The 21830-nt window shown below is 40.0% G+C and overlaps 2 protein-coding genes across 2 annotated transcripts; one reads left to right on the top strand and one right to left on the bottom strand.

Moving 5' to 3' along the window:
• Positions 1-617: 617 nt before the first annotated feature.
• LOC134750914 (ADP-ribosylation factor-like protein 6) lies at positions 618-5566 on the bottom strand. The gene is made up of 5 exons (XM_063686156.1): positions 5495-5566; positions 3260-3460; positions 2500-2628; positions 1896-2128; positions 618-757 (listed from the first exon to the last, which is right to left on the bottom strand). The coding sequence occupies exons 2-5, from the start codon at positions 3450-3452 to the stop codon at positions 722-724; spliced, it is 591 nt and encodes a 196-aa protein (XP_063542226.1). The 5' UTR covers positions 3453-3460; positions 5495-5566; the 3' UTR covers positions 618-721.
• Positions 5567-7463: 1897 nt separating this feature from the next.
• Positions 7464-20869, top strand: LOC134751095 (zinc finger protein 878-like). Its single transcript, XM_063686440.1, has 14 exons — positions 7464-7687; positions 8824-8955; positions 9324-9827; positions 10327-10454; positions 11759-11833; positions 12264-12399; positions 13276-13400; positions 13982-14045; positions 14904-14923; positions 15613-15703; positions 17466-17588; positions 18298-18408; positions 19911-20026; positions 20651-20869. Exons 1-14 carry the CDS (start codon positions 7580-7582, stop codon positions 20826-20828), a joined length of 1911 nt encoding a protein of 636 aa, XP_063542510.1. The 5' UTR covers positions 7464-7579; the 3' UTR covers positions 20829-20869.
• Positions 20870-21830: the final 961 nt, after the last annotated feature.

Raw genomic sequence — 21830 nt, 5'->3', positions numbered from 1 at the left:
CCAACATGAAAGGAAGAATTAAATGGCTATCCATTTACAACCGATACAACTATATTTTTGTAACCTTAGTTTGCCCAGATTAAGAAGACTATGTTTTATAGTTGTATGAAACTTTGACAATCTGCCTCCTAAACTATGAAATGTTGATTTTCTTTTGCAAATTAAAATCCTTTCATTAAACATGGTTTTGTTATTAAGACAATATTTTCCAACCGTTACTGCGTAGAAATTCTCAGACAGACCTATTATATCTTATTCTCCGAAATAAGTAATTTTCGCATTTAAATTTTCTTGCGACTGTCTTTATTTGTCAGTGTTTTAAAATAAAATAACGTGACACTTGTTCTTGTACATTTTAATATAACTGCAATATATTTCATATTTAAGACAGTAGATGTACATGTTACCTACACATAAAATAGTCAATACCACGCAAAAAACTTACTAACTAGAATTATCATTCAGAATAAAGCGTTGATATAAGTGAAAGAAAAGTGTAAGTGCAAATATCACAGATTCATAGAAACACAAACCTAATCGCCAACATAAGTAATCCATATGTAACCTTAAGCATTGGTCCAATTAACGCTACAGCTGTTACACTGTTGCCGTCGTAATCTGAATGTCACTTTTGAAGCCTCTGCAATGCTCTGTATTGTTTTGTGGTTCCACTGCAAATTACGAGTTACGAGTTACTGCAGAGCCGAAGACCACTTGTCGCTCAGTGATCCCGCGCAGGCGTGTGCAGCTCACGCACCTGAAACAGAACATTATACTTTTTCACCTCAGCAGCTCGAACAGGCCTACTTTCGTAGGAAAGTGCGACTTTCCTCACTCCAGGGAGTGATACAAAGTAGCTTTTTAATTTAGTTTGACCATAAACTGCCACTTCATACTTCTATTACAAATTCGTTTTTTTTTTTGTTTCTCTGTATTATTCTGTGTAATTCGAAATACATTTTAACCTTTAATATGTTCTCACTAATGAGGTGAAAAATTATGTGTCACACGAGAGCAGTTATTTTAAATCTCGGGTTTTCGAGTCTCTCGCTACGCTCAAGATTCTAACTTAGAATCACTCGCTTCGCTCGTGATTCAATTATAGGATCTTTCGCTTTCCAAAATCAACACTCGTAAGAAACACCAACTTTCCTCTCTTGTTGCACAAATAACTATTTTTTAATGGCGGCAATATTTAAACTGCGGGGAACAAAGTAGCATAGTTTTTTTTTTGTAGCCTAGGCCGCGAATATTTCAGCCTCCCTTCGTGTCTGTCCTATATTACATTCATATTTTATTTCGACGTAAGCAATGACATGGAGACAGTAAAACTTATACAAAAATATAATATTTGTATATGTATATCTTGGGGGATCTTCGGGAGGGAGGGAGGGATCTTCGGTATAATTTTCAGTACAGCGACCGTAGCACGGTCGCATTTTTATCACCTGTCACCATGCCTGTTACGTTTTAACAAGTAAGTAAGTGCGAAAGTGACAGGCATGGTGACAGGCCATAAAAATGGAACCATGCTGCCACGACAGTAATCCTGCTTACCTATATACTTTCAAGCTTTTATCGCCAAGGAAAGTAGAGTCCTTTTAACAATCATTCACTTATTATTTTTTGGGACGATTTTAATATTAGGCAATGCGTCTAAAAACATTAAACCAACTACTGATTTTTCCGTCAAAAACCTCCTCTTTTAAGTTTTGAAGTCGGTTTGAAATGTAGCCTACCTGCCCGCGTCATAGAAACGAATCGGTTGACATCTCATTTACAAAAGTTGGCTCAGTAGAACAAATGAAACAAACATTACGCACATACATACAGCTGGTAAAATCATAACCCTGCCTGTATTTGGCTAAAAAAAGGGGTTGTATTTAGAATTTCACCTGTCTGGCAAGCCACGCAATGCCGTCGTGCAGCGTGGTGGCGTCGCGCGCGCTGGTTGCACACACGTGCCAGGGCCGGTCCAGCACGCGCTCCAGGCACAGCGCGACCGCCAGCCGGTCCGGCGGCAGCGCGCCCACCGCGTCCGACTTGTTGGCCAGCACGAGCAGCGGCACGCGCCGCGCGCTCATGTCTGGGTGCGCGAGCACTAGCTCTAGCTCTTCTCGTGCGACCACTGGAACGATTTAAGACCTAAGTCAAATACGAAATAAAACGTGACCAAGGCCTCCAGTGCCCGAGGCTGGAATCGAACCAGCGCCCTCTCCAATCGCGGCAGATGCCTAAAACCGCTCGGCTTACAGCGGCATGGGTCGATTTTTTTGGTTGAGGAATGCCAGCATCATCATCTTATGATCAGGACACGCGCGTCGCGTGTCCAAGTACGCCAGGACGAATTTTTATCCTTCTTGGGCGGCTGTCGATTGAAGTAAGGTACCCTAAAAAGCGTTACAATTTTACAAATATTGTTAACAGATATGTAAGGATGTGTTCCGATATATTTCGTCTCATTAGCCGTCACCATTTATTATATGCTGAAAGTATTACCAAGTCTCAGATGATCAGCGGCGTCAACGACAAAGATAAGCGCCTGCGCGCGCCTGTAGTGGCGCTCCCATAGCGCGCGTGCACGCGCCGCGCCCGACACGTCCCATGCACTGAACGACACTCCTCCACCTGCAAATATCAGCAGGGCTAGTTAGAGACACTAGCGTCTTTTTAGCATTGGCGTCTAGTTAGCGCTAAGGAAAATGGTGTCGTACAGTTGCGCCACCGTTGCGTCAAGCAGCAGCCATAGAGTGGAATAGACGCCGACTCTCAAGACCAGGTAGCGACCTGACAAGACCAGACCAGAAATGTTTTGTTTTGTTTTGAGTGATCTTTTTGCGATGATTAGGTACCTAAATAAAAAATGTCACCTCAAATATGGCAATAAATTTAATATTCAACATAGTCACGAGAAAGTTATAACGAGACAATGCACTGGCATGATTTTGACGCCTGAGATATTAAGAGGATAAAGATCTCCCCTATCTCGTTCCCAGAAGCGTGATAGAAAAAGGCCAAAAAATATTTGTGTTTCTTTATACCACCTTTAAACTTGATAGGAATCATGAAGGCTATCTAGAACCGAAACAATTCAAAGCGCTGCCTCTGAGCTCCATCGTCCGACAGATGGAGTTGGTCTGAAAAGCTTTTGATTAAGGAATAGGTTGCTCTTGAGGGGGCGATTGCACAGAAAGTTCCAAAGGGCAAGGGCCCTCGAAATAATAAGATAAGATAAGATACATAGAAATCATGAACATACTCTGAAATTGCTCAATCTGCGGAGTAAGCCCGGCAGCCGGGGCGGGAGCGGGCGCACCGCCCGCGGGGTCCGGGGGGCGCAGTGCCTTCAGCAGCGAGGTCTTGCCGGCGCGGTCCAGCCCCAGCACCAGCACCGGCGCCGATACGCGCGGCCGGCTGCCCAACCAGCTCGACACTTTATCCATTAGACCCATATTTGCGTCTGAAATTGATGAAGTTGCAATTATTTATATATACTTGAAATTACTGAAAATCCCTACAGAATGAGGCATTAAGCCCGTTAAGGTCATATGGGGTAAAAGTAACACCGGGGCAAGAGGAAAACTTGTAGAGAATCCTCAGAGTCGAACCACGCAAGTCTTCATGGCAAGTGGTTCGTCAAGAAAAGAAAGAAAAGAAAAGAAAATAACTTTATTTTGCATGAAATATGGTACAAAAGGTGGGTCAGACAATATTATACATAAGTATCACATATTTCACCAGCATCTGGCATGCAAAAAACTAAACTTACAACTAAAGCTAAGTTTAAACAATCATAGTCAAGGCCTATATTATAATTATCATGCACCTACCTCACTCAAAAGATGTCATGTATTCCTCAGCGGAATAGAAGGTTTTTTGTACGAGCCATGCTTTTAGTTTTACTTTAAACATTTTCAAAGGCAACTGCTTGATGTCATTATCCAGTCTATTATAAATTTTTATGCTCATACAAAAAGTGTTTCTGCTATACAAAGCTGTTCATTTGCAAGGTATTGCTAGCCTATCAGGGTACCTTGTATTAAAATTACATACATTTTGAAACGTCTTGAAAAGTTCTGGGTTCATTTTAACAAACATACATATTTCGTATATGTACATACAAGGTACTGTCATTAGCTCAAGATCTTTGTACAATGGTCTGCAAGATGTCATAATATCAACATCGCAAATTGCTCTGATGCATTGCTTTTGAGCTATCAGCGCTCGATTTGCATGGCACGAGTTTCCCCATAGGATGATGGCATATCTAAGTAGAGAGCAAACATAGCCATGGTACGCTTGTATGGCTGCCTTCTTGCTACAAGTTTTTACCAGTCTCCACAAAGCATATACAAAAGAGTTTATCTTGCCACACACTTTATCGATGTGACTTACCCAAGAGCACTTGTCGTCTAAAATAATGCCCAGAAATATTGTTTGACATGCTTCTTCTATAGGTTCATTATCTAAAGATACCCTAAGTGGCAGTTTTTTAGCATTGTGATTTATGAATTGTAAGTATGTTGTTTTCCTTATATTTACATTTAAGTTGTTATTGTGCATCCATGTTACAATTGCAGAGATAGTGTGGTTAATGTCATTATTATATTTATTTATGTCAGAGAATGGGATAACAATAGATACATCGTCAGCAAAAAGTATGCAGTCATATTCAGTTATATCAGGAAGATCATTTATGTACAATAAGTGTGAAGCTTATAGGCACTTATGAATGCAGTCTTTACTGCATAGTTTGTGCAAAGTTTGTGATCAGAGTACTGTTTCTCTTGTAAAATATACTTGAGATTCTAGCAATGTGCTCTTTTATTTGATATATAACACGATAGTTTCACACTTATATTTTTTTCTTATTCCAAAAGGGGGTCCCGTGTTTAAAATTCATTTGTTTACTTTACATGTCTGTCTTTGGGTCACAAACTTAATTGGTCCCGTTGTTTTGGAGAAAATAGGCTGTGACAGACGGACAGATACAGACGCAACCATTGCGCAAAAAACGGCAAAACAACAGTTTGTTGTATGGGAGCCCCACTTAAATATTTAGTTTATTCTGTTTTTAGTATTTGTTGTTATAGCGGCAACATAGCAATCACGGTTTATGTGATCCAGCCTGGTGACAGACGGACAGACAGACAACGGAGTCTTAGTTTCGGGTCCCGTTTTTACCCTTTGGGTACAGACCCCTAAAAACAGCATAAAATAAATATTACTCCTCCCATAAAACAAACGTGATTTTTTTGCCGTTTTTTGCGTAATGGTACGGAACCCTTCGCGCGCGAGTCCGACTCGCACTTGGGGTTAAAGTTTTTCAAACGTTTTTCTCGTAATTAACGAAGGAGTTGTATTAACTTCATATTTTGCGTTGGAAAAAAAACTTGCGATTAACTATAGGTACAATGATGCTCCGACCGAAGGCAGTCTAAGTACTTTAAACAGAGAGCCTTATAATCACCTAAAAGTTTACTTAGGGACTCACCTGAGACCTTCGATATTCAACAAGATTATTACAGTTAATGAGGGCCACGATCAGAAATTACGCGTTAAAACCTGCAAGTATCGAATGGTATCGACTAGTGGTTTCCAAGCAACGCGCGGCAAACAGCAGCTAGAGGTGCCCGGTCACGGTCGGTGGCTCCAAACAAATTAGAGAACAGTTCGATTCAAATTTAACAATAGGGTAGTCATTTTTAGGGTTCCGTACCCAAAGGGTAAAAACGGGACCCTATTACTAAGACTCCGCTGTCCGTCTGTCTGTCTGTCACCAGGAACCGTGATAGCTAGACAGTTGAAATTTTAACAGATGATGTATTTCTGTTGCCGCTATAACAACAAATACTAAAAAGTACGAAACCCTCGGTGCGCGAGTCCGACTCGCACTTGGCCGGTTTTTTTAACAAGCAGAAACGTCTGCGAATGATGCTATTACGCTTAGAATAAATTTAATTACTGCCTTGGGTGAGACTTGAACTCACGGGCTCTGTACCGATACTCCAGCGCTCTGCCAACTGAGCCACCAAGACCTCATCCATAGTCAGCACATCTTTCCACTATATGGGTCAGTATAATTTTATTTATTACCTATGTATAGCCTTATTATTACTTAATTTTACAGGTCATTGTCGCCCCTTAGCTGTAATCAAATAAAATTAATCTTTAAAAAAAAGTAAAACCGACTTCAAACGGGAGAAAATAAAATATTATCTCGTTTTATATGCGTTAGCAAACTGATACGTTTGAAGTCGGTGCCAAGCCAAATCTTAAAAGCGTCAAGTTGCCATCAAACCGCGAATGCTAACCCTGGTATAGTTTGATAAGAACAAAAGAACCAGTCCAGTATTGTAACTATTTAGCTTGGCATCGACTTCAAACGTATTAGTTTGCTAACGCATATAAAACGAGATATTATTTTATTTTTTCCCGTTTGAAGTCGGTTTTACTTTTTTTTTAAAGATTAATTTTATTTTTCCTTTTTAGTGTTTCTTCATCTGTCTGGCCAAACTGTCAATAAACATTTTTGCACTTCGGGTAAGTTTCAAGGTCTGGATCTAAGTTATCAAGATTTGAGGAGTTGGACCTCATGGAACCCATCATCAGAACTAGACCTTAACACAAATGTTCCTTCAGAACTTACTTGTGCTTAACAAATATAACGAAGACGACTTAAATCGCCAAAATTAAAATATGCGTTGTTAAAGAGGCCCGTTCTGGTCATCATCAATAGTTCCACTTCATCAAATGGTACTGTTTTTGATGAAAGTGCTTGGTTTGTTGATGATAATACTAAAACCGATGTATGTATGCCTATAAGATTTGAGGAGTTCCTTGGATTCCTAATGGATCCCATCATCAGAACTGGGTTTTGACAAAAACGGGACCAACTTGGGACTATACACATTCAAACAAAAAACAATTTTCCAAATCGGTTCACCAATGACGGAGTTATGAGGTTACATACATACAAAAAAAAATACGGACGAATTGATTACCTCCTCCTTTTTTGGAGTCGGTTAAAAATGGCTGTAATGCTGTAAAATTTTATCTCAATAAATATCAATTATTGTATACGGCGGCGGACTACTTTTCATACGATGGATCATGCCTCGAAGCAGATTGAGGGCTATCGTTTTTTTGCTTACCAGTTGGCGCCTCTGTTGATGGTGGTCCAAAAGTCTTAAAGCGGCGAATTCATACGCGTTAGCCCTCAGAGCCCTCCACTAACAGCGAAATCGACTCCACACTCGCGTTCGCGGCTTCACGCCGCGTAGTGGGAGCGGTCTTTACATAGGTCTTTGGTATACTCAAAGGTATTTCCAAATCGGCTCACTAATTTGCGCGATCGAAAGGACTCGCATCCAGGCCATAATTAGTTTTAAAAAAATGTGTCAATGTCAACTGTCAAACGGTTTTGTGTTTACTCTCAGAATAATGTGTTTACTACGCTTGTTTGCATACAGGTAGATGAAGTAGAGGTGTTTTACATGTTTTATTGATAATATTTATTGCTATATAAATTGTAAACATTTTTCGTAGTAGATAATATACATAATTAACCCGCTGAAATATGGCAGATCTCAAAATATGTAGGATATGTTTAAGAACTGAGTGTAAAGTGTTCAAGATTGATCTATTTCAACTCAAATCTTATTATGAGGAAGTTATGGCAATAAAAGTAAGTATTTTTCAACAAATATCTGTTGTACTCGAAAATTTTCTCTTTCGACTGATAGAACTAATTCAATGTGTGCTATATACATTGTTTTATTTGGCAAATTTAGGTTATGAAAAGAATAATGATCTTCTTACATATCAATTTTCTGTGAATTTCATTGACATAGAAATTAGAAAACAGCTATATCAATAAAGGACATGTGTGTATTTAGGAGCTTAAAAAATGGCGAAAAATTTAATTTATTCATGTCCTTTTGATATTAAAGTTAACTAAAGTCAGGTGGGGTAGGGGTAAGGGGAACATAGTTTATTTTGCTTAGGGCAAGAGAAGCCTGTAGACTGACCACACTAACTTAACCCAAACTTGTCAGTAAGAATGCATGTATATGTCACTGTAAAATTGTAAACACTTGTCAGTTTACAATCTCTAATTAAATTATAAACGGAGAGTAGTAAGATTACAAACTAATCTAACCTAACCTACATTAGAATGTAAACTAACGGGTGCAGAATCTCCATACTTGACATACCACTTAGCATGAAAACTTAATCATAATCTTACTCATAATAATATTGTCTTCGGTTACCTCGACAGACAATATTTTAACTACTTCTGAACTCATTAAAAATTATGAAATAAAACTATGAAAACGGATTATATCGCGTATATTGAATTTATAATACATCCCGACGTTTCGAACCCTTTACAGCGTTCATGGTCAACGGGTGACTGAGGAAAAATTACAAAGTGCAAAAATACCCACATACTAAAAATAATGAACTTTAAGGCTGGTTGTACATGCAAAATCGGTTCATAAGGCTAGTTCTACACTACAACTCACAATCACTCATAATCATAATCATAATTAGCGTGGTCCTACTCTGAGGATTCCCTACAAGAGTTTTTCTTTTTATGGCAGTGGTTCCTAAAGTAGATTGGGCTCTGACCCATCAAACAAAAAGTGACAAATTCGTCAGGGCCCACTCATGATTCGCTCGGGACCCACCAATAGCTCGTGACCCATTGTTTGGGAAATGCTGTGTTATGATTTATTTAACGATGATCGATCGAATGATGTTTCTCTTACCCCACCTACCTGACCTTATCGCATATTATTTAGTTCAATCGTTCAACAGGTAAATGACAATGATGTTCTACCTCATTATTTCTGCTATGAGTGTGCAACGATGCTGCACAAATTCCACAAATTCAAGGAGAAGTGTTATTGTGGACAAAAAGCTCTCAGAGAGGTTTTATGGAGAGGCCCGGTAATTATGAACCAAAACAAAGAATGTTACAATTTTTTTTTTTTTTTGGAAAGATTAGAATAACGAAATAAATTGATATGCTGCATTTATGATTCATTTTGGATCCTTATTGTGTATTTAAAAATCCAGTGACTTTACTGACTTAAAGACTTTTGTTGCCAGTAAAACAATAAACCTTGAAAAGCAAAACGTGTTTATTTTAGCTACTTAGGCTTGCAGGGATTCTCAAATACTGTTATTTTGGACAAATTTTTGCAGTATTTACCTATATAGCCATTTTAGTTTCCTATTCCATAAAACGTAACACTGTTATTTGTTGTTGGAATCACCTTAATATCCCTCTTTGTGTAACCACATGGACTTTACAGATAACGTATGAAACCATTTACAAAATTGACCGCAATGCCCGAAACTTACAATCACCTTTAGAAATAATGACTGTAACGGATCAAGTTCAATCATACACTGTCATAGAACCTGAAGATACGCCAGAAAACCAAAGAAAAATAGAAAACGCCACAATCTGTGCCAATAGCGTTAAGAGTGATATAAGCCCAAATAGTCCAACATCTGTATTCATAGATATTAAAAAAAAAGTAATCAAGTTAAAGAATAAGAAAATAGATCAACGAAGAAAGAGCAAAGACTTTGAACTTGCCGCCTGGAAGAATAAAAGCAGTAGACGCACAAGGTTTCTGGATGCCAGTAACTGGAAAAAGTGTAGTTTAACCGAAGAAGAGGCGGTTAAAGAGTTTAGAGAGAGGGCCGAGGATCCGAAGTATTTGAAAGCTAGTCACAAATGTCAGGATTGCTTCAAGGGGTTTTCTAAAAAGGAAATGCTGAGTCGACATCTGCAGTTGAGACACAGTGAGGTAAGACTTTTTCAACACACCAACTGGTAAAGGCCCTCTTGATTGTTCAAATCTTTCGCTTGCTCGGGTATCAATATTAGCACAAGGGGTTAAACAACCACTTTGCCCCCTTGTAAAACAAATAACTATTTTGATGCAAGGCTAATATTGATTGCTCTCTAAACTTAACCTCCAGCTGCTCTGATGATGCAGTCGGAAGGTTGCCAAAAGTATAATGTCACTATTTTATCGCATGCCCTCAAAGTAAAGTTCACGGCATGTGACTGCGATTCCGCACCGTCAGCGTATTTTGAGCAGCGGTATGGAGGGCACGCAAAAAAAACGATACGCTTCACGTCACTGCCATTCCGTACTGTCTCCGTTTTTTAAACAGCACTGTGGCCGAACCTTTAAGCAGTAACTAAAATAATGATTTCATGTTATTGGATTGGGATTTTACTTAGTATTAAATGTGAGAAATTACTGACGCTATTATATGTAACGTAACGGCACATTGCAGTCGCTGGGGTCATTCTCGTGCCGTCTGTGCCGCATGCGGTTCAAATGGGAGTCCCACCTGCGAGCGCACTTACGCCAGCACTTCACCGAGTACCGTTGCCGGCGCTGCCCCTTCGTCTGCAACCTCGAGTGAGTTGCCTCTGACTATACATATTTATATTTCCATATCGGGGACGTCCACTACGCGACCACATCGACACATTCAGTCCCTTATCAACCCGGTACCGCCGCGTACCGGATAGCATTACTCCGACAGTCGTCGGACCTAGCTGAGTTTCTTGCTGAAGTCTTCTCGGCTAGGCTAGGTTGTAGCGACCAGCAACAAAACTCCCATTAGCTCGATTCCCTGTACACCCTCAGATCAGGTTGAGACCGCTCAACTGATCTGCGCTGGAGCGAAATTCTTTAGGAGTATTCCAGCGTAGCAAAACCGTCTCGCGTGATGCGGAAGGGTCCTGAATTTTCCCCAGGCTACCATCCCCACACGCAGTCCTACCGCTCTAATTACCGTAGTGTAAAAGAGCCCAAGTCAGGTTCAAAAAAAAACACATATATCGCGGCTGCATGTTTTCGCCACGCCAGACGATCTTTAAGTGGCAGTCACACTTCCGCCATTTGAATGACAAGTACAGCTGCATTACTGTTCCTACGTTACTGCTGTGGTCTTGACGTGAGCGATGTCACTGTAAATTTCCTTGATAAAAATTGAAAAAACTTCCGCGAGACACAACCATATCTTCGGTATACTTACTCAACCTCATATCTGCAACAATCATTTGGTGGAAATGTCGCTTTTCTTTCATTCGGAATACGGGTGTTTTTGTCATCAAATGAGTGTTGCAGATACGAGGTTGAGTTTTTCTTTGTACAGTCATCTTTAATAATAAATACAAATACAAACCCTGTAAGTGACCCTTTCTATAAAGCTGGTGGTCCTGGGTACGAATCCCGATAGGAATATATATTTCTCATCATCATTAACTTAAGAGTTATTCTCTTGTCGGTGGAGTATCTTCCAGCTTTCCCTATCCCGCGCCAGCTCTTTGACTTTTTCATACGACACGACCCCTACTTTTTCTTTCACTTGATCTAAAAAGCTGCGTCTGGGTTTTCCTCTACCCCGCTTCCTTCCTATCCGCCCCTCCAGGATAGTTTTAAAGAAGTAGTCGTGTCGTATTAAGTGTCCAATCATTTTCCCGCGTCTATTTGCAATAGTGTTCAGAATAGCTCTTCTTTCACTCACTCTTCTTAGCACCTCCTCATTCGTTATCCTGTCTCTCCAACTAATGCCTTCTAATGCCTTCCATCCATATATTTCTGTGAGCACTAATATTGGTTCTTGCTGGATGTTTTCTTGGTATCTATACGTACAACCATGTATATTATCGCTTGTGTAAAATGGTCATTTAATGCTTATTTTTATTTTTTCACAGAAACTCAGCTCTATTGCATGAAGAATATCACAGTGGAATAACAAGAAAGTGTATTCACTGTGAAGAAGAATTCAGGTAACCTACCAAATATAGTTTTTAAAGCATCTAAGCGTAGAACATAATGGGGCCTTATCTCGGGTCAGAGGTGTAGGGTTAGAGCCGGCGTAGCTTTATCGGATATATCTACTTGAAAATAGTTGTATTGTATAACTAGCCTTATGAACCGATTTTGCATGTACAACCAGCCTTACAGTTTATAGTTTACTATGGTTCATTATTTTTTTATGTGGGTATTTTTGCACATTGTAGTTTTTCCTCAGTCACCCGTTGACTTCGAACGCTGTAAAGGGTTCGAAACGTCGGGATGTATTATACGTTCAATATACGCGATATAATCCGTTTTCATAGTTTTATTTCTGTGTAAGATTGTCTCCGATTTTTTTTACCAAAAAGCTGAAGTGCGGGAAATGTTTTAGCAGGTTGTAAGTTGTAATGGTGGTTACAGACACGCGTCAACGTACTACACGCACCTCCGCACGGCGCACCGCAGCGCGCACGTGTGCACAGCGTGCGGCGCGTCTTTTGTCAGCGCGGCCGGCCTGCGCCAGCACACGCAGCTCAAACACAAACATGACGACGTTGTGAGTAAACGTGCTTTGCTTACTTATTAATCCTGATCTTTATAATATCTTAACTCGCTTCATCTTGCGTAATAATATAAAATAGCTTATTTTATTTTTTACCACATTGTATTTATTGTATACCTGACCTGGGGCCCGTTTCTCAAAAGCTTGTAACTTGTAATACAAGCGGATGTCGCTTTTTGACAGCTTTTGTTAGAAAGGGATTTCCACTTGTATTACAAGTTACAAGCTTTTGAGAAATGGGTCCCTGACCACTTTTTTTGTTATTCCAAATTCCGAATTTCCTTTATTCCTTTCCGCGTTATTTCCTACCCTTTTACATGACGTTGGCTACCGGCAACACCGCCCTCAAGTCCATACAGAAGAAAAAAAAAGTGCTTTGCTTTCATAGTAGTAGTATTGTGTTTAAAATGGTACGCGCGTAATAGGGGGTATTACTGCAATGTTCTGCCACCAGAGTGCAGCACTAGCCCCTTTAGTAAACCATAGAGGAACTTACACATACTGTTCCTTTAACAGTTTTTTGACAAGTTTTCAGAGAATATAAAATGTGACATTGATGCATCAAGGCGGTTTGTTTACAGAGGACCCACCGGGAAACACGAATCCGAAACTTTGCCATGAGCGATGTCAAGAGTGACAGAGATGTTAGATAACGAACTTTCGATTTTCTTGTTTCGCGATAGACCCTCGGATTGTGGTAGTGGCGCCCCCTATGCAGAGTTTCGCGTAATATTCCCTATTATAATGATGTCGCGCTGTCATGCGGTAAAAGACACTGCGAGCAGGACAACGATATAACTATACGCCTGCGATAGAGATAGGAACAAGCGGGTCGTACGGAATTCCTCGATAAGCTTCCTTTCTTTACAGTTCGAGGATAGCGGCGACGACTCGGAGGTTGAGACGTACTGCGAGCGCTGCGATATCCGCTTCGAATCGCCGAAGGCCTACGAGGAGCACAAGTTTCACTCCGTGCTCCACTCGGAAGGCGTCGAGTGAGTATAATACGGTGTTCTGCCTTTTCGCCGAAGTTTTATTGTCCGAATTTCACTTGCCAACCAACTTTTCGCAGATGATTTACTTTGGCAACCAACATTCGGCAAACTTTCATTATGACAACGTTTAACTTGATAGAATTATTGTGTAGATAATTAATATGATGACAATACAACATTTGGAATACATTTCTTTCACCAAATAATTCATTCGGCTAAATATTTTTAATACGATAACGTCTAGTCATTTGAAAGAGTCAATGTGCAATGACGACCGAAGCGAGCGCGCCGCGGTTGCGGCCGTCGAGCGCCAGAACCTTCTTTTGCATAGAACGATGTTAAATTACAAAAATAAACTTTTTATGTTTCATATTACACTTACGAAGTCATTCTGCTACCTAAAACATTTCGTTTTGAAAAGCGTCTTTTTAAGTTTTAGTCCAAACATACAGTTGGTTACAACCGTTAGGTTGGGAAATAATACGAATTATGTTGAGTTGCTACTTGATCATTCGGCGAAATGAAATCCCACTACTCTTTGTTGAAACCAGCTGTTACTAAACTTGAATATATTGTTGCAGGCATGAAATGCAGGACGAGATCGCCATACCTAGAAAAGTTCTCGGCAAACGACTTCGGGCTAAAGTAAGTATCAGATTTTTTTTACCCAGTACGGATTGATTTATGATTTTTGAGTTAGACCAAGAAAAGTCTGCATAGATTTTGACAGCACACGCAGTGCCAGTGTTATTTATACGTCTTCTTTTAAAATTATGGCTTCAGCCCAGTGGGACTATTTCGCCAGTATCAAGGTATTAAGAGGTTTAAAAACGACAAAAATTGTACGGTTGTACAAGACAGTGTACGGTGATTTGTTAGCTCTTGTAAATCGATAGCTAGACTTTACAAGAAGCACGTGGACTACCGGCCGTTGACTCCAAGATGGTGGTTAAACGCGCTTCAAAATTAATTCTCCATTCACTGCACACTACCACATTAGTTTACTATATAATAAGCTATCGATATTACACTTTAAACAATATTAATGAGCAAAAAACAAAGTAATTAATCACGATGCTAACTATCAAGATGGCGCTCGAACCGGAAGTCCTATATATACGTCAGAATTTCATAGGTTTGACGTTTAAAATAACACCTGCACTACGTGTGCTGTCAAAATCTCTGCAGATTTTTCTTGGTTTGACTCTAGCAGTTTATCTGTGTATGTGGGTTTGTTTACTATGTTTATTTACATAGTGTGTTCCAGCATAGCCTCAAAACTATTAAACCGATTTTGGTTAATGATGTGTTAATCGATTCGTTTTTATGCCACGTGTGTAGTCGAATTAATGTTGTTCTAAAGTTTTGCTTGTTGCTCAGAGACAATATACAGGATGGAAAAATTAATGGGCCCTGGAGAGAATGGAGAGGAAGTGCCTTTAAACCCAGGATGAGAGGCTGTTAGTTCGTTTAAAATAATATCTTACCATTTTCTTGTTTCAGATAACAAAAGAATTGAAGAGGTATGAACCACATTAGTATAAACTTTTTTGAAGACTAATATTTACTACTATTTACACTCGCATAACAAATGTATGACTTTCTAGTATTTTGCCGTGAGTTACATAACATTATAGAGTACCTACGCTTAGTGAAATTATATGGTTAAATCACCATGGTTATATTTACCTACATATGGTAGTGTTAGGAACTGACGACAGACTTGTGAGCCTTGACGGAATCAGAGATGGGCATTATTCGAATACATTTTTATCGGAATAATCATTCGAATCGAATAAACAATAATTCAAAAAATTATAATCTTTATTAGCAATACTTGATAGCAAATTTTTCAAAGTTGATTTCAGAGAATAAAAGGATGTTTTATGTAAGGCAGTCTTTCAGGTATGCTTTAGTTCTTGTTTGTTTTTAGAGAGAAGTGAATAAAGTATTCCAATAAACAATGAAATTATTCGTGACAAATTGGCACTTCATTCGGCGAATAAATTATTCCACGAATAATTTATTCAAATAAGAATACCTAATCATCCGACAATTTTATTCGTCATTCACGAATAATTTTGTTATTCGTTATTCGTCATTCGAATAAATATTGCCCATCTCTGGTTGGAATGCACGAAGGTTGATATTGGGCTGCAGCCGCGCGTGTCAGTTGACGTCTTTGGCGGTCAAAACTTTATGAATGTTCCAGAAAACCGGATGATGACCAATTTACCGCTTCAGACACAAAACGTCGGAAAAAAATAAAAAGAAAACGCCGAAAACCTACCACATGTCATCAGGTAAAGAGCAACATTTAATAGTTATGTAATCAGTTGGCCGAGCACATGATTGGCGCAACAGTATCTCGCCGCGAGATAGACTACCTGTCTTTTACTAACTGTATGAATTAAAGGGGGACGGGTAGTCTATGTCTAGGCGAGATACTCTCGCGCCAATCATGTGCTAGCCCGGCTGTAGTATTAGTTTATAAGACTGTTAGCTTAACGGCTCGGTCACGACTTTGCGCGACTGGCGGTGGCGGCGGCGGCAACCATAGGTGGGAACGAAAGGTCCGATGGATGTGTCTCGCTCCAACCTTTGGTTGCCGCCACCGCCAGTCGCCAGGCCTCCTTCACTCGCTCAAGGCCACGCGCTATATGCCTACCGCTCGGCGTATCGTCGACGATACAACCGACAGAGGGCCGCCGAACGCCCGCCTGAGCGCTCACACCGCCTGTTTCCCACGCCTACGCTTCGAAATGCCGAAACCACGTAATTATTGTGCAGTAGATGGGGGGGGGGGGGGGGGTAAAAGTCAAAAAACAAAGGAAAATTTGTCGTTTTTTTCATTTCCGAGAGACGAAGAAAGGTGAGTAGTGTTTTAAATCTATCTTTATGAATTTTGTCAGCATTTATTTCTTTGAACATAAGTAGGTAAATCGTAAATTAAGGAGTTTTTTGAGTCAGGTTGTTTTTATATTTGATTGACTAATAAAAAATATGGTTGATTCGCAACATTCGTTTTATTACAATAATAACATAATTCACACAAACCGTACAACCCTAGCGCATTCTTACGATGACGCGTTGGCACGTGACTCGCACGGCGAGCAAGGCAGTCTCGACTCTTTGTGCCCGTACTTATGGTACATTTCTTCTCGTCCTGAGCAGCAGGTATTATTATTAAGATTTTGTAGGCTATTATAGCGTAGGTATTTTCAGTTTAGTATGGGAATGAGGTATCTGTTACGTAGTAACTATTTATTAATCTGTGCAGTCGCGCAGTCGTGGCCGAGCTGTAATAGTCCTTGAAATTTTGTTTTTTAATGGAACCATCATCTTCGCGTTGTCCCGGCATTTTGCCACAGCTCATAGGAGCCTGGGGTCCGCTTGGCAACTAATCCCAAAAATTGGCGTAGGCACTAGTTTTAACGGAAGCGACTGCCATCTAACCTTTCAACCCAGAGGGGAAACTAGGCCTTGTTGCGATTAGTCCGGTTTCCTCACGATGTTATCCTTCACCGAAAAGCGACTAGTAAATATCAAATGATATTTCGTACATAAGTTCCGAAAAACTCATTGGTACGAGACGGGGTTCATCCGCGACCTGCGGATTGCAAGTCGCACGCTCTTACCGCTAGGCCAGCAGCGCTTCCTGTTTGTTAGAATGCCACAGTAATAGTACATTATTGTCGAGGTTCGGAAGTAGCTACTTGCTGGCTGAGGATTCGTTTTAAACGGACGACCTTGGGAGTCCGTTTAATTGAATCCGAAGCCAGCAAGTAGCCTTCCAGCCGAGTCTTATATAGTGCTTTTCTCAAAAATGGCGCAATAAATACAATGTTTTTAACTTTTTAATTTTTTGACTGACCATAAACTACGCACTTCGCGACCTACTTTTTAACGGGCAACGTCGACTTTGCCGTCCATTTTTGAGAAAAATATTTTTAGCATATTGATTCCGCTGTTAAACTGGTCGCTGCTCCACTAGTCCAGTTTTTGCCACGTTCCATTTCGGTGGCATGATGATGTGTGGCTAATGAATGAACTGTTTTTTTGAAGTGCGGCAAACACTTCGAGACACAAACAGCGTGTATGCAGCACCATCTACGTCAGCACCCGCGCACCTCCTTCTACCCTGATACCGAGCGCCATATCTGCGAGATCTGTGGGGCTTCTCTTGCGGTAACTAAGAAACCTGCCACTTTAAAGGATCTACAGAAAATTTCAACCACGAATCAGTAGAGAAATGCGACCTCTAGTGGAGAACAGTAGGACTGACTTTTTTAACCAAAACTGAAACGGACACGCTTCGCGACTTGATCACTCACTCGTGCAAAATTCAAGCATTCACAGTTTTTTAAGCAGATTCGGCGAATTGTTCGACGAACGCTAGTACACGAGAATGCTCATTAAAAGTTAATGCTCTAAGTCTATGGTGCTGACCTCATGACGAACTTTTTGCCCACTACTGTTTTGACTAAACTGGATTATGTATGTCTACGAAATGGTTAAAGTCAGTCAATATATTCTTTATTCAAATAGGCCTAGCAACAAGCACTTTTAAATTGTCAAGTTTTACAAATATTACCTTAATTCTATATCAGAGCAATTTATTGATGCAGTTATTATTGTACTTAGAAACATTGAATTATTATAGATATGTCAAACTTAATTGTATAAAAAAATACTAGTCTAGAAACTTTCTAGAATAAAAATCTAAATGTGAAAAAATACGGATTACCTAATATAGGTATTCATTGAATTATCAATTTCATCATTATTAAAATGTTATTGATTTAAGTGGCTGGTTTTGATCAATGACAATCGATTTCGTACCGTTTTACTTTTTCGTCCAGCAAGCAAGGGATAATAACATATGATTTGTTTTCAGCCGGGCAGTGTGGCGGTGCACCAGAATATGCACACGCGGAGCACCGTGTTCCCGTGCGACAGCTGCGGCCGCCAGTTCCACTCCAGCGTCGGCCTAAAGCGACATCTAGTGGTAATACATCTTTTTGTGTATCAACAGAATTTAAGAGAAGATCTCTGGTCTAGAGGGTGTTGTCACTAGACTTATACATATAGACCGTGATTACCTTTTGTATTATTTGTGAGCTCCCGATATTTCGACGCAGTTACATGCATCATGTTCACGGGTGACTGAAGATAGCGGGTGGGTGTCAAAGTTGTGTAGACAGCGCTCTGTCTACCCTCATTCTTGCGCGTCGGCTGCGTTCACTTTCAACGTTACCAACGGTCGCATTCACACTTGTTGGTCCGGTCGCGTTCACACTCGTTGGTCTGTCCAAACACACTACACTCACGGTGTCACTACGCGTGTTTGATTCGGATATCACTAATATTCAAAACTCTAGAGGGTGTTGTTTTTGTGTATAAGATCCTTTCATATTTACACCCATTGCATATAACTTATAAGAATGTAAATTGTATTGTATTGTATGCAACTTACACGTCTGTACTTTGGGATGTTTTACTACAAAAGATGATGTAATTTCTGAAATAGTATCTAAAGTTTTTATGGTAAATTCAATTTGGATAACTGTGGCTTTCCATCAGAGAAAGATCCTTATGCTTCATGTGCAATAAGGACCTTTTTATCAGAATTTCTGTTGGAAGGCCACGCCAGTAGCGATGGTATTAGATGGGTTTTAGCTCATCATTACTATAAATTCTAGTGTTAAAGAATGATGCATATGAAAGCAGCAAATATTTTGTAACAATTTTAACTATAAAACTCCCGTGAGACTCAAACATATTAGATTATTTTAAACCGGGTCACTCACGTATTATTAAGTCGAATATTATATATATAGTTGTAAATTGGACCGAAACATGTCGAGCTATTCGACTTAATAATACGTGAGTGACCCGGTTTAAAATAATCTAATATATTTTGTAGCAGTTAAATTATTCAACTAGATATTTGACGCATCCATATTTCCACCTCGTTCCTTTATTACTAATATCTGAGAGACCGAGCTTTGCTCGGAAAACATATAAAAACTCAAAAATGCGCGTTTTCCCAGACATAAGCCCTAGCTAGATCAATTTTTCGCCCCCGAAAACCCCCATATGGAATGGAATGCGCTCCCGCCATCTGTATTCCCTGATCAATATGACCTCGGTCTCTTTAAAACAAGAGTGAATAGGCTGTTACTGAACCGGTGAGCTCCATCTTAGGCCCTGTCTTCACTTTCCATCAGGTGTGACTAGGGCCAATCGCCGATCAGTTTATAATAAAAAAAAAAAAAAAAAAAATATAGCAAATTTCGTCAAAATCTTTAGAGCCGTTTCCGAGATCCCCGAAATATATAAATATATAAACATAGATAAATAGATATATACAAGAATTGTTCGTTTAAAGGTATGAGATAAGATAGAAGGAACTATGTGTTCATAAGGCCACTTTAGTTTCCACCATTTTGCCTGTGTTTTGACGTTTCGATTATTCTTCAAATTCTAAATTTGACTTGGTATTTACAGACACACACGGGTGAGAAGCCGTTCCAATGCAGCCTGTGCGACAAACGTTTCACGCAGAGCAACAGCATGAAGCTACACTACCGCACCTTCCACCTTAAGCAGCCCTACCCAAAGAGGTAAATCAGAAATAATCGGATTTTTTATATCAGTCCTTTATCGCCCACTGCTGAGCATAGGCCTCTCTTCCAGTACGCCACTTATCCCGGTCCTGAGCTAATCTCATTCAGAAGTGACCCGCAATCTTCCGGATGTCGTCCACCCAACGAGCCAACGGATGCCAGGGGCTTCTTTCATCCGAAAGCGGCCTTCACTCTGCCTAGCGACATGTCCCGTCAAATTCCATTTTAGTTTGGTAATAATCGGATTACCAGATGCAAACTCTTAAGCCCCTTGAACGTCGACCACGGAATATACGGTATCCGGCCAAAACACTATCCGTTGCATCTGCAGTAATAGATAAATAGCGCCATCGATAACACGACGACTGGTTTGGCCTCTGGGTAGTGACCCTGCCTGTGAAGCCGATGGTCCTGGGTTCGAATCCCGGTAAGGGCATTTATTTGTGTGATGAGCACAGATATTTGTTAGGATCTGGATATATGTCTGTCCCTATATGCATAGATCTTTAAAACTACGCAACGGATATTTATGCGATTTTTTTAAATAGATAGAGTGTAGTAAATTGTAAACTGAAATAAATGTCATACTACGCTTGTTGTTTCACACGCGTGTCATTACAGGAACAGGCGTAAGAAGAAGCAAGAAGAGGCCCCTGAGACTGTAGACCTGGAATCCAACTGTTCGAGCCTGCCGTCTCCCGACATGAACGCGGGGGCGCCGCCGCAGCCCGCCGCGCGCCCCGTGCAGGCGCCAGCGGAGCCCCCACCAGACCATGTGCACTACCTCACACTCGATTAGGGGGACCCTTACGTCACACGTTTAGGGGGACCCTTACGTCACACGTTTAGGGGGACCCTTACGTTACACGTTTAGGGGGACCCTTACGTTACACGTTTAGGGGGGACCCTTACGTCACACGTTTAGGGGGGCCCCTTACGTTACACGTTTAGGGGGACCCCTTACGTCACACGTTTAGGGGGACCCCTTACGTCACACGTTTAGGGGGAGGGAGGGGGTCAAGAAAATTTGACGTTGTGACAAAGGGGAGGGGAGAGTCACAAGCTTTGTGACGTCACTTTAACTTGAACCCAAAAATTTATTTAATTTTTTTTTAATCTGAACAGTTAAAGAACGAGTTTTTTGAACGATATTCGTGTAATTTTCTTTCGTAATCGGTTTTGTGTTATAAAATTACTTGTGAACATGTGTTTATGTTCGTCCATCGAGAACTTCCTTTGGCCACCTTCCGACTGTATCATCAGATCAGCTCCATGTTAGCATAATACGGAAATACTCTAAATTTTAACTGCATCAGATATCAGGAAGAGGTTCAAATTTGAAGTGTGTACCATTAGTGACCAAAAGTGAAGAGTATTTATTGATAAAAGTATTAGGACAGTATTATACCTCTTTACTTCATTAAGAAGGCACAATTTGTAATTTCCTTTAAGTTTAATTAAATTGTATTGGTATTGACGAAACATGTATTATTGAAAATATCATTATTGTGCAGTAGTGTCCAGCCAGAGCAAGTAATATATAAGCATAGTATTTTACTTATGTTAAGAATACGTAGGCATAAAAGTAAAATATCATGCTTGTTTTCATAGTAAACACTTAATTTATTATTTTATTGAAGTACTGTAATTTTTTTATGTGACATTTAATATAAGGTTTTTACAAAATATTTGGTTATTATTTCATCAGACTAAAAACGAAAAACATTGATTTGATTTAATAATAATAAGTCAGTTGTATTAGCGTTACAACAAAGCGATCACAAAACGCAGCGGCAACGAT

This window comes from Cydia strobilella, chromosome 21 (assembly GCF_947568885.1).
Source record: "Cydia strobilella chromosome 21, ilCydStro3.1, whole genome shotgun sequence".
Lineage (NCBI taxonomy): Eukaryota > Metazoa > Arthropoda > Insecta > Lepidoptera > Tortricidae > Cydia > Cydia strobilella.
This window is presented reverse-complemented; position numbering and strand designations above follow the sequence as displayed.

Coding starts and splice junctions, on each gene's coding strand:
- LOC134750914 (XM_063686156.1), bottom strand. CDS start 3,452: ATGGGTCTAATGGATAAAGTGTCGAGCTGGTTGGGCAGCCGGCCGCGC. Junction 2,629..3,259: donor GCAGATTGAGCAATTTCAGA/GTATGTTCATGA, acceptor TGATATTTGCAG/GTGGAGGAGTGTCGTTCAGT. Junction 2,129..2,499: donor CGCTGATCATCTGAGACTTG/GTAATACTTTCA, acceptor AAATCGTTCCAG/TGGTCGCACGAGAAGAGCTA.
- LOC134751095 (XM_063686440.1), top strand. CDS start 7,580: ATGGCAGATCTCAAAATATGTAGGATATGTTTAAGAACTGAGTGTAAA. Junction 14,046..14,903: donor GCAAACGACTTCGGGCTAAA/GTAAGTATCAGA, acceptor TTCTTGTTTCAG/ATAACAAAAGAATTGAAGAG. Junction 18,409..19,910: donor GCCTAAAGCGACATCTAGTG/GTAATACATCTT, acceptor TGGTATTTACAG/ACACACACGGGTGAGAAGCC.